Source organism: Nicotiana sylvestris, chromosome 6 (assembly GCF_000393655.2).
Source record: "Nicotiana sylvestris chromosome 6, ASM39365v2, whole genome shotgun sequence".
Classification (NCBI taxonomy): domain Eukaryota; kingdom Viridiplantae; phylum Streptophyta; class Magnoliopsida; order Solanales; family Solanaceae; genus Nicotiana; species Nicotiana sylvestris.
In genome coordinates this window covers 148,737,432-148,751,009 of record NC_091062.1, presented here as the reverse complement: position 1 = coordinate 148,751,009, position 13,578 = coordinate 148,737,432, and the positions used below count along the sequence as shown (strand labels likewise).

The 13,578-nt window shown below is 41.6% G+C and overlaps 1 protein-coding gene across 1 annotated transcript; it reads left to right on the top strand.

Annotated features, from left to right (window-relative positions):
• Positions 1 to 6,816: 6,816 nt before the first annotated feature.
• Positions 6,817 to 9,408, top strand: LOC138871449 (uncharacterized). The gene is made up of 5 exons (XM_070149329.1): positions 6,817 to 7,140; positions 7,222 to 7,435; positions 7,757 to 7,958; positions 8,106 to 8,539; positions 9,098 to 9,408. Exons 1-5 carry the CDS (start codon positions 6,817 to 6,819, stop codon positions 9,406 to 9,408), a joined length of 1,485 nt encoding a protein of 494 aa, XP_070005430.1.
• Positions 9,409 to 13,578: the final 4,170 nt, after the last annotated feature.

The window sequence follows — 13,578 nt, the reverse complement described above, 5'->3', positions numbered from 1 at the left end:
AAGTTTGCGCTAATAGCCACTTTTAGCCACTTAGGCCATTTTGCAAATATAGACAAGTTGTGTCCTGCATTTGTTGACTAGGAAATGTGGTTGGGTCATGTAGTGTCCCGAGTCGCTAACAATGTTTTGCTTCATTCAGGTATGGACCCGCTGATTCGATCCAAAGTGCTAATGGTAGTAAAGATTCCTAGGAAGTTGATCAAGTGGTGGAAAATGTTTTCATCGTCAGAGCAGCATGAGTTAATGCAGAAATTGGGCACCCTAACTTCCCTTATTGATATCACACCCCGCCCAGACTTAGTGGAGGCGATGCTCACTTATTGGGATCCGCAAAATTTGATTTTCAGATTTGGAGAGTGTGAGATGACTCCTACCTTGGCGGAAATGTCTGGTTTCACTCGTTTAAGCTAAATAGGCAAGGACATGATGCTTCCCCGAGACCACTCTAGGACAAGATTCCTCATCGACCTGGGCCTAAAAGATAATAAGCATTTAAAATGTCTCGAGCAGTCCTGAATATCCTTGGATTATTTGTTTGCTAGATTTGGACCACATGATAGTTTTGATATCTTTTGGGATGAGTTCTGCACGACCAAGGCAAAGTGGCAAAGACGTCGCCTCGAAGCTTTCAGCCTTGCTTTGTTGGGATTATTGGTTTTTCCATTAGATGAGAGGCACATTAGTACCCGTCTACAGTCAGTGGTAATGGCACTATTTCATGAGAAGCAACGCAAAACCGTTACCGTTGTGCCGATGATCTTAGCAGAGTTGTACCGAGCCCTAAGTGAGGTTAGGGGAGGTGTCGGATATTTTGAGGGAAGTAACCTTTTGCTACAGCTGTGGATGATGGAGCATTTGCACACCGCTTCCTTACTTTGTCCCATCGACCGTGCCTTGAGGGATCGGGTGGTATGCATCGAACGCAGGATGAAATCTCCTAAGTTTACGTACCTAGTAGGCGTCATGGCTTGGATTGAGTTCCTTGGTTTGAGGACAAATGAGAATGTTTTGTGGGCTTACCTTTGGCTACCTTTGGATGATATCTTGGTAGGGTGCCTCATGCAGCCTTTCCTGATGCTGATAGGACTCAAGTGTGTCAGACCGTACACTCCCGATAGGGTAATGCGGCAATTGGGCAGAAGACAAGAGAAGCCTCCAACTTTGAATCTTCGGAGGCACATCATAAATTTTAGCAAAAAGGCGGCTGATGAAATCAAGTATGTGCAATACTGGAACAATGCAAAGAGGATGAAGAAAAATACATTAGTAGAGGACGTTGGCAGGCCCGAGTGTACTCAGGAGTACTTGATTTGGTTACAGTCTGTCCCGCCAGGGGTCAGCACCCCATTGCCAGCATAACTTAGGGGTCGGGCAGGTCAGACAGATGATTTTGAGGAGGCAACAGACCAAGATCCCTGGGATAAGCTTGAGTTGATAAAGTCTCAGTTAGCGGTATTAGCAGCAAACGTGGAGCAGAACGGCCAGTATTTGTTTAGGGTCGACCTTCAGGATGCGGGGGCACACGCCAGGGCCTTTATTCCCAGCATCGGTGTTTCTTTACGAGGCATGTTACAGAGTTTGAGCATGACAGATAGCCCAGGATCATCCCAGCTAGGACCGTCGTATTCAGGAGCAGCTTGAGGAGTCATTCTATTTAGGTGTTTGGAGATTGTCGTATGTTGTCTTTTACTTTCGTGTCTTGTCTAGAAGTACTGAGTCAGTTAGGTAGTGTTAGAGTCTGTCGTAGTGTAGTTGAGTTTGTCATGTCTTTCATTATCGTATTTCCTTTTGCATTTTAATATCAAAAAGTTTTAAATGAAAAATCCCAAAAACGATTTTGTTTTCAGTTTATTTTCCACCACTTCTCCAGAACTACGCTTGGTCTGATTCATGAGGGACATGATACGTAGGTAACCTACATCGGGTTCGATCAAATCATTTTTGGTTCAAAATAAAAAGAGAAAGAAAAGAAAAGAGTGATAAGAGGTGTCGGAAAAGAAAGAGAAGAAAGAATTGAAATGAGCAAATTGGGATGATGCCATATGACCCTGCGACCCTCAAAGCCATTTTAGAACCGTTAATCGTTGCTAGGTGCATTGCATGTAATGTGATATTACTATTTGATAAATGCTCTAACGCTAACATGGTGGTTTTGTGTTGTTGTCCTATGTTATCTCTATAAAGTTTCAGGAAGGTGGTTAGTTTGTTGGCATCCTGGCAAGTCATCCATACAACACCCGATCAAAGCATCAAACAGTCATGGCTAGCAGGGAAACATACACTGGAGTTGTAGACCCACCAAGGGAGATTGTTGAGTCGGAATCAGATCTGCAAGAGGAGGTCCAGAGGTTGAGGCAGTAGATGGCAGAAATGTATCAAGCCTAGATTAAGGGACACCCTCCACCCTCGTTCCCTACCAACTACACAGAAAACCCTGCTTCCATTCCACCACTCTCTCAATCCCAGATGCCCAATACCATTGATCTTTCCCCACAACACGCACCTGGCTTTACCCCTTACCACAACTACCCCGGCACTTCAGCCCAAACTGTTCATGCTCCGCCAGCCAAAACAACCTCATACCCTGCTCCGACATCTGCTCCTATTTTTGTACCCCCTCCACAAGCTACCCTCCACCGATCCTCTAGTGAGCCCACATTCCCCGCTACAGATGCCTACTACTATGCACCGGAGCCCACCTTCAGAGTCCCAGATCCTTACTCTTACAATCCCCAATTTGAGCCTCATGTTGAAACTGACAAACTACCCAAGAACGTAGAGCAAGAAGAGATGTTTAGGAAGGTACAGAGTCTGGAGCAATAAATTGAGAAATATGCAAGGGTTGGAAAACCAAGTGAGTGTAGCCTATAAGGATTTGTGTTTGTTCCCCGATGTCCAATTTCCTGCCGGGTTCAAGATGCCCAAGTTTGACTTGTATGACGGATATGGGGATCCTGTAACTCATATGAGAGGTTATTGTATTAAAATGAGAGGCACCGGGGGAAAAGATGAATTACTGATGGCATACTTCAGCCAAAGTCTGAGTGGGGCAGCTTTAGAATGGTACACCCGCCAGGACATCAGTAGGTGGTACACCTGGGACGATATGGCTCAGGCCTTTGCCCGGCACTTTCAGTACAATATAGACATTGTTCCAGACCGCTTATCTCTGACCAAGGTGGAAAAGAAACCCAGTGAAAGCTTTAGAGAATATGGGTTCCGATGGAGGGAGCAAGCTGCGCGAGTCAATCCTCCGATGGAAGAGGACGAGATGGTTAAATACTTTCTTCAAGCCCTAGAGCCCACTTGCTATGGCCACTTGATCTCAGACATTGGTAAGTCTTTCAATGATGTGGTGAAGATGGGAGAAATGGTGGAAGAGGGGCTCAAGTCAAGTAAGATCATGAGCTATTCTGCTATAAAAGCAACCACCCAGGCAATCCAGAGTGGTACCGGAAGTTTGCTAGGCAAGAAGAAGAAGGAAGATGTTGCTATGTTTGTCTCCGGATCATGGCATGGCCAGAGGGGTTCACCTCATCAGTACATCCATCCTCGACCCCGACCCCAAGCATACGCCCAAACTCCATATAATCCACCTCAACATTACTTTTCCCCGCAAAACCCCCAATACTCAGCCAATCCATCCCAATACCTTGTTCACCACGCACAGTCATATGCTCAACCCTCTCCTTACCCGCAATGGCGTGCTCCAGCTCCGCAGAATATCTACCCAGCTTCACAAAATACCTATCCACCCCCACAACCCTATCAAAATTCCACTGGTTCAAATTTTCGATCAAGGCCAGAGTATAGGAGAGAGAGGCAGCAGCGGAAACAAACTTTTACCCCGCTTGGAGAGTACTATGCTAGTCTGTTTCAAAGGTTAAGGTAGTTGGACGTCTTGAGGCCGATTGAGTCAAAGATACCAAATCCCCCTCCAAAAGACCTCGATTATTCCCTAAGATGCACCTATTGTTCTAATGCTCCAGGGCATGACATAGAGAAGTGTTGGCATTTGAAACGGGCAATCCAGGAGCTCATTGATACAAACCAAATTGTAGTCCAAAGCCCAGATGCGCCAAACATCAACCAAAACCCTTTGCCATCCCATGCAGAGACGCACATGATTGAAATAGTTCACAAGGATGGGGAGCCCAAAAAGTCTTCTAAGTCCGTCATGATGATTCGGGCCAGTGAAAGCAATTTGTTTAAAGCTTCAGACTCTACCAAAGCAACGCCCTTGACAGTTGAAGGGATGACAGAAAAGCCGAGCTCACTCAATTCGAAACCACCAGTGTTGGTCGTGAAAGGGCTGTCGAAAGATATCGGGGCAAGGCCGGAAAGTTCAAAAGTGGTAGTACCAGGGATTTCAAGTAAGCCTGTCATAGTTGTGAAGGGGACTCCTACTACCCCTATCATCATTAAACCAGTAACCCAGCTTCCAGTGGTAGATGCCAAGGCTGTTCCGTGGAATTATAAACAAGTGATAGTGACATACAAAGGAAAAGAAATAGAGGAAGAAGTCAATGAAACTGGAGGATTGACTCGTTCTGGGAGATGTTTCACCCCAGAAGAATTTAGGAAAGCCAAGCCATTCAAGGATAGCCCAATGCCAGTAAAGAAATCGGTCACTGAGGAAGAGGCTGAGGAGTTCCTGAAAAAGATAAAAGTGCAGGATTATTCCATTGTGGAGCATTTAAGGAAAACACCAGCTCAGATTTCTCTTTTGTCTTTGTTGATACATTAAGATGAACATCGCAAGGTCTTGATGAAGATTTTGAATGAGGCACATGTTCCTGATAAGATCACAGTGAACCACTTGGAAATGATAGTTGGTAGGATCTTCGAAGCAAATAGGATCACTTTCTCGGACGATGAACTTCCTATAGAGGGTACAGAACACAACCGAGCTCTTTATCTAATAGTGAAGTGTGAAGATTCTGTTGTCTCAAGGGTTTTGGTTGATAATGGCTCTAGTGCGAATATTTGTTCCCTGTCTACTCTACAAAAACTGAAGATTGGCACCGAACAAATCCACTTGAACAGTGTGTGTGTTCGAGGCATTGATGGGGGAGGTAAAGATTCTGTTGGAGATATAATGCTCGAATTGTGAATAGGTCCTATTGAGTTTACCATGGAATTCCAAGTGTTAGATGTGGCTGTCTCCTACAATCTGTTGTTGGGTAGGCCCTAGATACATGCTGCTAAGGCAGTCCCGTCTTCTCTACACCAAATGGTGAAGTTCGAATGGGACACGCATGAAATAGTTGTGCATGGTGATGAGGACTTGTCAGCTTGTAATGACACAATTGTTTCGTTCATCGAAGCTGAAGATGATAAGGGACCTTGGGTCTATCAGACTTTTGAAACAGTGTCTGTTGAGAAAATTCTTGAAGGAAAATGCATTCCGGGTCCTAAGCTATCCTCCGCGTCCGTCATGGTTGCGAATAAAATGTTGAAGAATGGTTTTGTGCCGGGCAAGGGTCTGGGCTCATCTCTGCACGGTATTGTGCATCCAGTGCGCCCCAGTGGGAATCCTGGTACATTTGGTTTGGGATTCATGCCCACAGAGAAGGACGTGAAAAAGGTTAAAAATCTGAAACAGAAGGTATGGTCGCTCCCTAAGCCCGTCCCACACATCTCTAAGTCTTTTGTCAAGCCAGGGGCCGAAAAGCCTCCGACCTCCTCAATCCCAAAACCTGTGGTCGATGTTGATAAAGAGCTAATCAAGAGTTTCCAAAGTCTGTTCGAAGAAGTCAACATGGTAGAAGTTGGTGAAGGCTCTAGTAAAGCAAGTGTGCAGCTCGTTGGCCCAAACGTGAAGCTTAACAATTGGGAAGCTACTCCTCTCCCCACCAGGAAGGAGTTTTGGTAGTTTGCTTTGTTTTCCTTTCTGTTATCTGGGTTATTCCAGGGTTGTAATCTAGATTTTTAGTTTTGCTTGTTTTGATGTTCAAACCCTTCTATCCTTTTATTTTCAATGAAACGCAATTTTCCGTTTTCCGTTATTCTTAATATTGTTTTATTTTGTACTTTTTTATTTTGTACAGTTCTTTTTATGCTGGTTGCAGTGACATGACATGCATGAAGAGTTTTCAGCCGAGTCTTAAAATCCAATCTAATTCTGAAATAACAATCCAAGAAGTAGAATATGATGATGAAATAGAATATGATGAAGAAGCAGCATTTGAGGAAATCAGTAAAGAGCTAAAACAATTTGAGGAAAAACCAAAGCCTAATTTGAGTGAGACCAAAGCAATCAATTTAGGGGACCAGGATGATGTTAGGGAAACCAAGATAAGTGTGCATTTAGAGCCGCAAGTTAAGGAGGCAATAATCAAAATATTGTTTGAGTACAAAGATGTCTTTGCATGGTCATAAGATGATATGCCGGGCTTGAGCACTGATACGGTAGTTCATAAATTGCCAACTGATCCAGCATTCCCTCCTGTCAAGCAAAAATTGCGAAAGTTCAAGACTGATATGAGTGTGAAGATAAAAGAAGAAATCACAAAGCAGCTTACTGCAAAGGTCATTCGGGTCACTCGATATCCCACTTGGTTAGCCAATGTTGTGCCAGTACAAAATAAAGATGGTAAGACCAGGGTCTGTGTTGATTACCGTGATCTTAACAAAGCAATTCCAAAGGATGATTTTCCATTGCCGAACATTCACATTCTGATCGATAATTATGCCAAGTATGAGATTGGGTCTTTTGTGGACTGTTATGTGGGATATCACCAGATCTTGATGGATGAGGAAGATGCAGAAAAGATAGCGTTCATCACGCCATAAGGAACATATTGTTATCGGGTAATGCCATTTGGTTTGAAGAATGCTAGGGCAACTTACATGAGGGCGATGACCACCATATTTCATGACATAATACACAGGGAGATTGAGGTTTATGTAGATGATGTGATCATAAAGTCAAAGAAGCAGTCCGACCATGTTAAGGATTTGAGGAAGTTTTTCCAAAGACTCCGCATGTATAACCTCAAGCTCAATCCAACGAAATGTGCATTTGGTGTCCCGTCGGGGAAGCTGCTGGGATTCGTGGTTAGTAGACGCGGCATTGAGTTAGATCCATCGAAGATCAAAGCCATTCAAGAGTTACCGCCACCAAAGAACAAAACAGAGGTGATGAGTTTGCTTGGAAGGTTAAATTACATCAGCAGGTTCATTGTTCAGCTCACGACAACCTCTGAGCCCATCTTTAAGCTGCTGAAGAAGAATGTTGTGGTCAAGTGGACTGACAAATGTCAAGAAGCATTTGATAAGATTAAGAGGTACCTGTCGAATCCACCTGTGCTGGTCCCACCAGAGCCTGGAAGACCTTTAATTCTCTATTTGATAGTCTTGGATAATTCCTTTGGCTGTGTATTGGGTCAACATGACATCACGGGAAAGAAGGAGCAAACGATCTATTATCTCAGTAAGAAGTTCACTCCCTATGAGGTTAAGTACACTCTGCTTGAGAGGACATGTTGCGCCCTAACTTGGGTTGCACAAAAGTTGAAGCATTATTTGTCGTCCTGCACTACTTACCTCATTTATCGCATGGATCATCTAAAGTATATCTTTCAGAAGCCTATGCCCACGGGAAGACTAGCGAAGTGGCAGATTTTACTTACTGAGTTTGACATCATCTATGTGACTCGGACCGCGATAAAGGCCCAAGCCTTGGCCGACCACTTGGCCGAGAATCCGGTGGATGATGAATATGAGCCACTGAAGACTTATTTTCCTGATGAAGAGGTTATGTGTGTTGACGAGGTTGACCGAGATGAAAAGCCAGGTTGGAAACTCTTCTTTGATGGACCTGCTAACATGAAGGGTGTCGGAGTAGGGGCTGTACTTATATCTGAAACAGGGCAACACTACCCAGTAACAGCCCAGCTTCGATTTCATTGCACCAACAATATGGCCGAGTATGAAGCATGCATTCTAGGTTTGAGGTTAGTTGTAGCCATGGGAGTCCAGGAAATACTGGTTCTGGGAGATTCAGATTTGTTGGTTCATCAGATTCAAGGAGAATGGGAGACTCGAGATTTGAAGCTCATACCGTACCGACAGTTCCTGCATGATCTTTGTCAACGATTCAGGTCGGTTAAATTTAGACATATTCCCAGGATTCATAATGAGATTGCTGATGCCTTGGCTACTCTGGCGTCAATGTTACATCATTCGGACAAGGCTTATGTCGACCCCATGCATAGCCAAGTTCGTAATCAACATGCTTATTGTAATGTGGTGGAAGAGGAAATAGATGGCGAACCTTGGTTCCACGATGTCAAGGAATACATCAGGTCGGGGGTATATCCAGTACATGCTACAGGTGACCAAAAGAGAACCATTTTACGTATGGCTAGTGGATTTTTCTTGAGTGGAGGAATCTTGTACAAGAGGACTCCGGATTTAGGACTGCTGAGGTACATAGACGCTAAAAAAGCTTCAACTACCATGGTCGAAGTGCATTCTGGAGTTTGCGGGCCGCACATGAACGGGTATGTCTTGGCAAAGAAGATACTTCGAGCAGGTTATTATTGGCTCACCATGGAACGGGACTGTATCAGTTTTGTTCGCAAGTGTCATCAATGCCAGGTACATGGTGATTTGATTCATTCTCCCCCATCTGCGTTACACACAATAACTGCACCTTAGCCCTTTGTTGCTTGGGGCATGGATGTCATTGGACCAATTGAGTCGGCAACGTCAAATGGGCATAGGTTTATTCTAGTGGCCATTGATTACTTTACCAAGTGGGTCAAAGTTGTAACTTTCAAGTCCATGACCAAGAAGTAGGTGGTGGATTTTGTCCATTCAAATATCATTTATCGGTTCGGAATTCCCAAGGTGATCATCATAGACAATGCCGATAATCTCAACAATCATTTGATGAAAGAGGTATGCCAACAATTCAAGATCATGCATCGGAACTCCACTCCGTATCTCCCCAAGGCAAATGGAGCTGTTGAGGTTGCTAACAAGAACATAAAGAAGATACTTCGTAAGATGGTTCAAGGTTCTAGACAGTAGCATAAAAGGTTGCCTTTTGCCTTACTGGGTTATCGCACTATTGTTCGCACTTCAGTAGGTACAACTCCTTATCTGTTGGTATATGGAACTGAGGCAGTTATACCTGCGGAAGTTGAGATTCCATCATTTCGGATCGTTGCAGAAGCTGAAATTGATGATGATGAGTGGGTCAAAACCCGGCTAGAGCAGTTGAGTTTGATTGATGAGAAAAGGTTAGCTGCAGTATGTCATGGTCAATTGTATCAGAAGAGAATGGCAAGAGCATACAACAAAAAGGTGTGTCCTTGGAAATTCAAAGTGGGCCAGATGGTATTGAAACGCATCCTTCCTCATCAGGCTGAAGCTAAAGGCAAGTTCGCCCCAAACTGACAGGGGTCGTTCATAGTGACAAGAGTGTTGCCCAATGGTGCTTTGTATTTAACAAACATAGAAGACAAATGTATAGATATGGCTATTAATTCTGATGCAGTTAAGAGGTACTATGTATGATTTCTTTGCTTACCTTCAGTTGTATTTTGTACTTGGCATGTTCAAAGTTGAAATGACGAGGGAATTTTGTTCCGCTACCCAAACACTTATCCTTTGTTACCCCTTTTGAGCTTTTATTTATTTTCTTTCATACCCCTCTTTTGGAATCAGTAACAGAATTAGAGAACGAAAAATGATGATGAATGAATGAATGAAAAATAAGAAGAATGAAAAAGAAAGAAAAAGAAAAAAAGAGAAAAGAAAAAAAAAAGAAAAAGAAAGAAAAAGAAAAAGAAAAGTAAAAAAAGAAGAAAAAAAGAAAAAAGAAAAAAAAAGCAACAAAAACAAATAACTTCCTTTTGAACTACGTTTGACCTGATTCCTCTTAAGGATACGTAGGTAGCCTTACGGTTCGGTCCCATCAAAATAAAAATAAAAATTCCCCAAACCCAAAGAAACTGGGGCAGAAGTTTTGGTTTTGAAAAGATCTGATTCCAAAAGTTGTAATTTTGAACCCTTCATCTTAAGTTAGTTTGAGCCTTCATGCCACCCTTTCTTTCTAACCCTGTCCAAAAGCCTACATTACGTTCCAAAGAAAGACCTTTCGATCAATCTTTGAGGATGCCAGGTCAAGCGAGATAGAGGTATGATTTACATCATGGGTAACACTTTGTTCACGGGAGCAAGAGAGAAAATTTAAAATGAGAGAGTCTTATTGGTGAAAACCCTCGCGGGCATCATAAGGCGATGGTGAGTTGAGAGATGAGAAAATGAGAGAGGCTTGTTGGTGAAAACCCTTTGGGGCGCTACAAGTCGAATGAGGCTCATGACTTTACAGAGAATTTGGATCAGTGAAAGCCCAGTTTTGAAGTATGAAGACAGGACATGAACTGAAAATATGATTGATTGGACAGATTAGGCGGATCGATCTGAAATGCATGTCATGGTCATTGGAGTTGTCTGCTTCCCTCAGATAAGTCTTCTTTTCTCATTCTTCTTCATATAGTCATCTATGCTCAAAAATTTTCCTTTGTTCCTTTTTGTCAAAAATCATTTCAATTTGCTCTTTGAGTCTATCTTTATGGGTCTCTTTTGAGTCAGCCTTGTTGAACAGGTAGGAACGGATTTCAAAGCCTACTACCAGCTTTTGAATTGCACAAAGCAAAGTCCGGCCAGGCACATCACAATTGACTTGATTTAGAATAGGCAGTATGGTAATAACTAAGGTTCAGGCAATCAAGTGAATCTTGAATTTTGAGGAAATACAAGAATTCCACAACTTTCAAAATGAAAACACAATGCAACAAGCAAGCGTGAGAGATTCAGGTCATGCTGAGGTTTTGTGGTCCAATTCCAATCAAAAGGTCAAACAACTCCTTGCTATCCCGAAGCAGCTAATCAGAATGAAGCATGGTGATGGCATAAGCAGACGCTCAACAATGATGCCACAAACTAACCACCACGTTATCAAACTAGCAAGATTTTATTTGTCGGAAATAGGGGCAAGAGAATTTGTTAATCCACAGGGACCCTCCTACGAAGAAGGCGTGGTTCAAGGGCAAGAAATTCTGTTCAGAATCCTCCAAGAAGAGAGCATGGTTCAGGTAAGTTCATTTTCGGCTTTTCATGACCCTCCTGGATAATGAGATTTAATTTTAAAAGCTCTCAGGACCCTCTTGGATAATGAGATTTAATTTAAATTTTTTAGGATTCTCCTGGATAAGGGGATTTAGTTTTAAATTTTTAGGACCCTCCTGGATAATAGGATTTAGTTTTTAAATTTCCAGGACCCTCCTGGATAATGGGATTTAGTTTAATAGTTTTCAGGACCCTCCTGGATAATGGGATTTAATTTAAAATTTTCAGGACCCTCATGGATAATGAGATTTAATTTAATAGTTTTCAGGACCCTCCTGGATAATGGGATTTAATTTAAAATTTTCAGGACCCTCCTGGATAATGAGATTTAGTTTTTAAATTTTTATGACCCTCTTGGATAATGGAATTTAGTTTTTAAATTTTCAGGATCCTCCTGGATAATGGGATTTAGTTTTAAATTCTCAGGACCCTCCTGGACAATAGAATTTAGTTTTTAAATTTTCAGGACCCTCCTGGACAATAGGATTTAGTTTTTAAATTTTTAGGACCCTCCTGGATAATAGGATTTAATTTTTAAATTTTCAGGACCCTCTTGGACAATAGGATTTAGTTTTTAAATTTTCAGGACCCTCCTGGACAATGGGATTTAGTTTTTAAATTTTTAAGACCCTCCTGGATAATGAGATTTAGTTTTTAAATTTTCAGGACCCTCCTGGATAATGGGATTTAGTTTTAAATTCTCAGAACCCTCATGGACAATAGGATTTAGTTTTTAAATTTTCAGGACCCTCCTGGACAATGGGATTTAGTTTTTAAATTTTTAGGACCCTCATGGATAATGGGATTTAGTTTTTAAATTTTCAGGACCCTCCTGGATAATGAGATTTAGTTTTAAATTCTCAGGACCCTCCTGGACAATAGGATTTAGTTTTAAAATTTTCAGGACCCTCCTGGACAATGGGATTTAGTTTTAAATTCTCAGGACCCTCCTGGATAATGGGATTTAGTTTTTAAATTTTCAGGACCCTCCTGGACAATGGGATTTAGTTTTAAATTCTCAGGACCCTCCTGAATAATGGGATTTAATTTTAAAATTTTCAGGACCCTCCTGGATAATGGGATTTAGTTTTAAATTCTCAGGACCCTCATGGATAATGAGATTTAGTTTTTAAATTTTCAAGACCCTCCTAGACAATGGGATTTAGTTTGTAAATTTTCATGACCCTCCTGGATAATAAGATTTAGCTTTTGAATTCCTAGAGCTCTATAGGTAACATGATCCTATTAACACTCACAAGTATGCCCAGATCCCAAACTGGGGCAGAAAAATTTCTTTTGTTTTGTCTGTTTTGTTGCAATATCAGGTGCCCACCTGGAAAACCAGGGAATAGAATTCAAGTTTTTCGCAATCAGGCACCCACCTGGATAATGAGGAAATACAATTCAAGTTCTGCTAATCAGGCGCCCACCTGGATAATGAGGGAATCCAATTTATGTTTTTGGTAATCAGGCACCCACCTGGATAATGAGGGAATACAATTCAAGTTTTTGGTAATCAAGCACCCACCTAGATAATAAGGGAATACAATTCAAGTTTTGGTAATCAGGGGCCCACTTGGATAACAAGGGAATACAATTCAAGTTTTGTAATCAGGCGCCCACCTGGATAATGAGGGAATACTGTTCAAGTTTTGGCAATCAGGCACCCACCTGGAGAACGAGGGAATTCATTTCAGAGTTACTTTCAATTTACAAATTCAAGAAGCAGCAGGAGCCCGCCTGAAGAACAGGGTCCACTTTTCAGTCTCATGTTGATGATCAAATAGAGATTCAAGGAAGATTCAAGACAAGAAGTAGATATGATCTTGTATTTTCTTTTACTTTTGTTGTAATTTTTCCCTTTTATTTTCGATGTAATGGCAGGAACCGCGAACCGGAATCTCGACGGCACTTCACTCGACTCTCCACCTCGGTACTCCATCATCCTTCTCACTTCTGAACTACACGTGGCCTGATTCCTTTATAGCCAAGGATATGTAGGCAGCTCAGATACCAGGGCTCGGTCACAATCTTTTTAGCCACCTTTATTTCCTTTTGAATAAGCGTCGGGTCATAAATCAATTACGTTGCTTATTGTTCTTTGTTCCGAAAACTCTTCATGTTTCCAAGCAAAGAGGGGCAGCTGTAAGCACGTAATTTTTGACCAGCGCAAATTTTAAAGTTAGTTTTAGTATTTTAATATTTTAAAAATATTTACTTGACTTTATTTTAATATAATTTTAATCTTTTTACTTTTAGTCCTAAGACATAAAAAAAACATAAAATAGTTTTATTTATTGTGTTTATCGCTTTTCTATATTTTTATCTTTAGTTTAAGATCAATTAGTATATTTTTATTCATGGTATCTTAATTTTATCATGACTTTAGTCTATTTTCTTTACTTTTTACTTTATTGTTATAACATTTAAAAA

Excerpts from the sequence above, each read along its gene's own strand:
- LOC138871449 (XM_070149329.1), top strand. The coding sequence starts at position 6,817 with ATGCCATTTGGTTTGAAGAATGCTAGGGCAACTTACATGAGGGCGATG. Across the intron at positions 7,436-7,756 it reads GCAAACGATCTATTATCTCA|AGGTTATGTGTGTTGACGAG; the intron begins GTAAGAAGTTCA and ends TTCCTGATGAAG. Across the intron at positions 7,959-8,105 it reads GCATGCATTCTAGGTTTGAG|GTCGGTTAAATTTAGACATA; the intron begins GTTAGTTGTAGC and ends TCAACGATTCAG.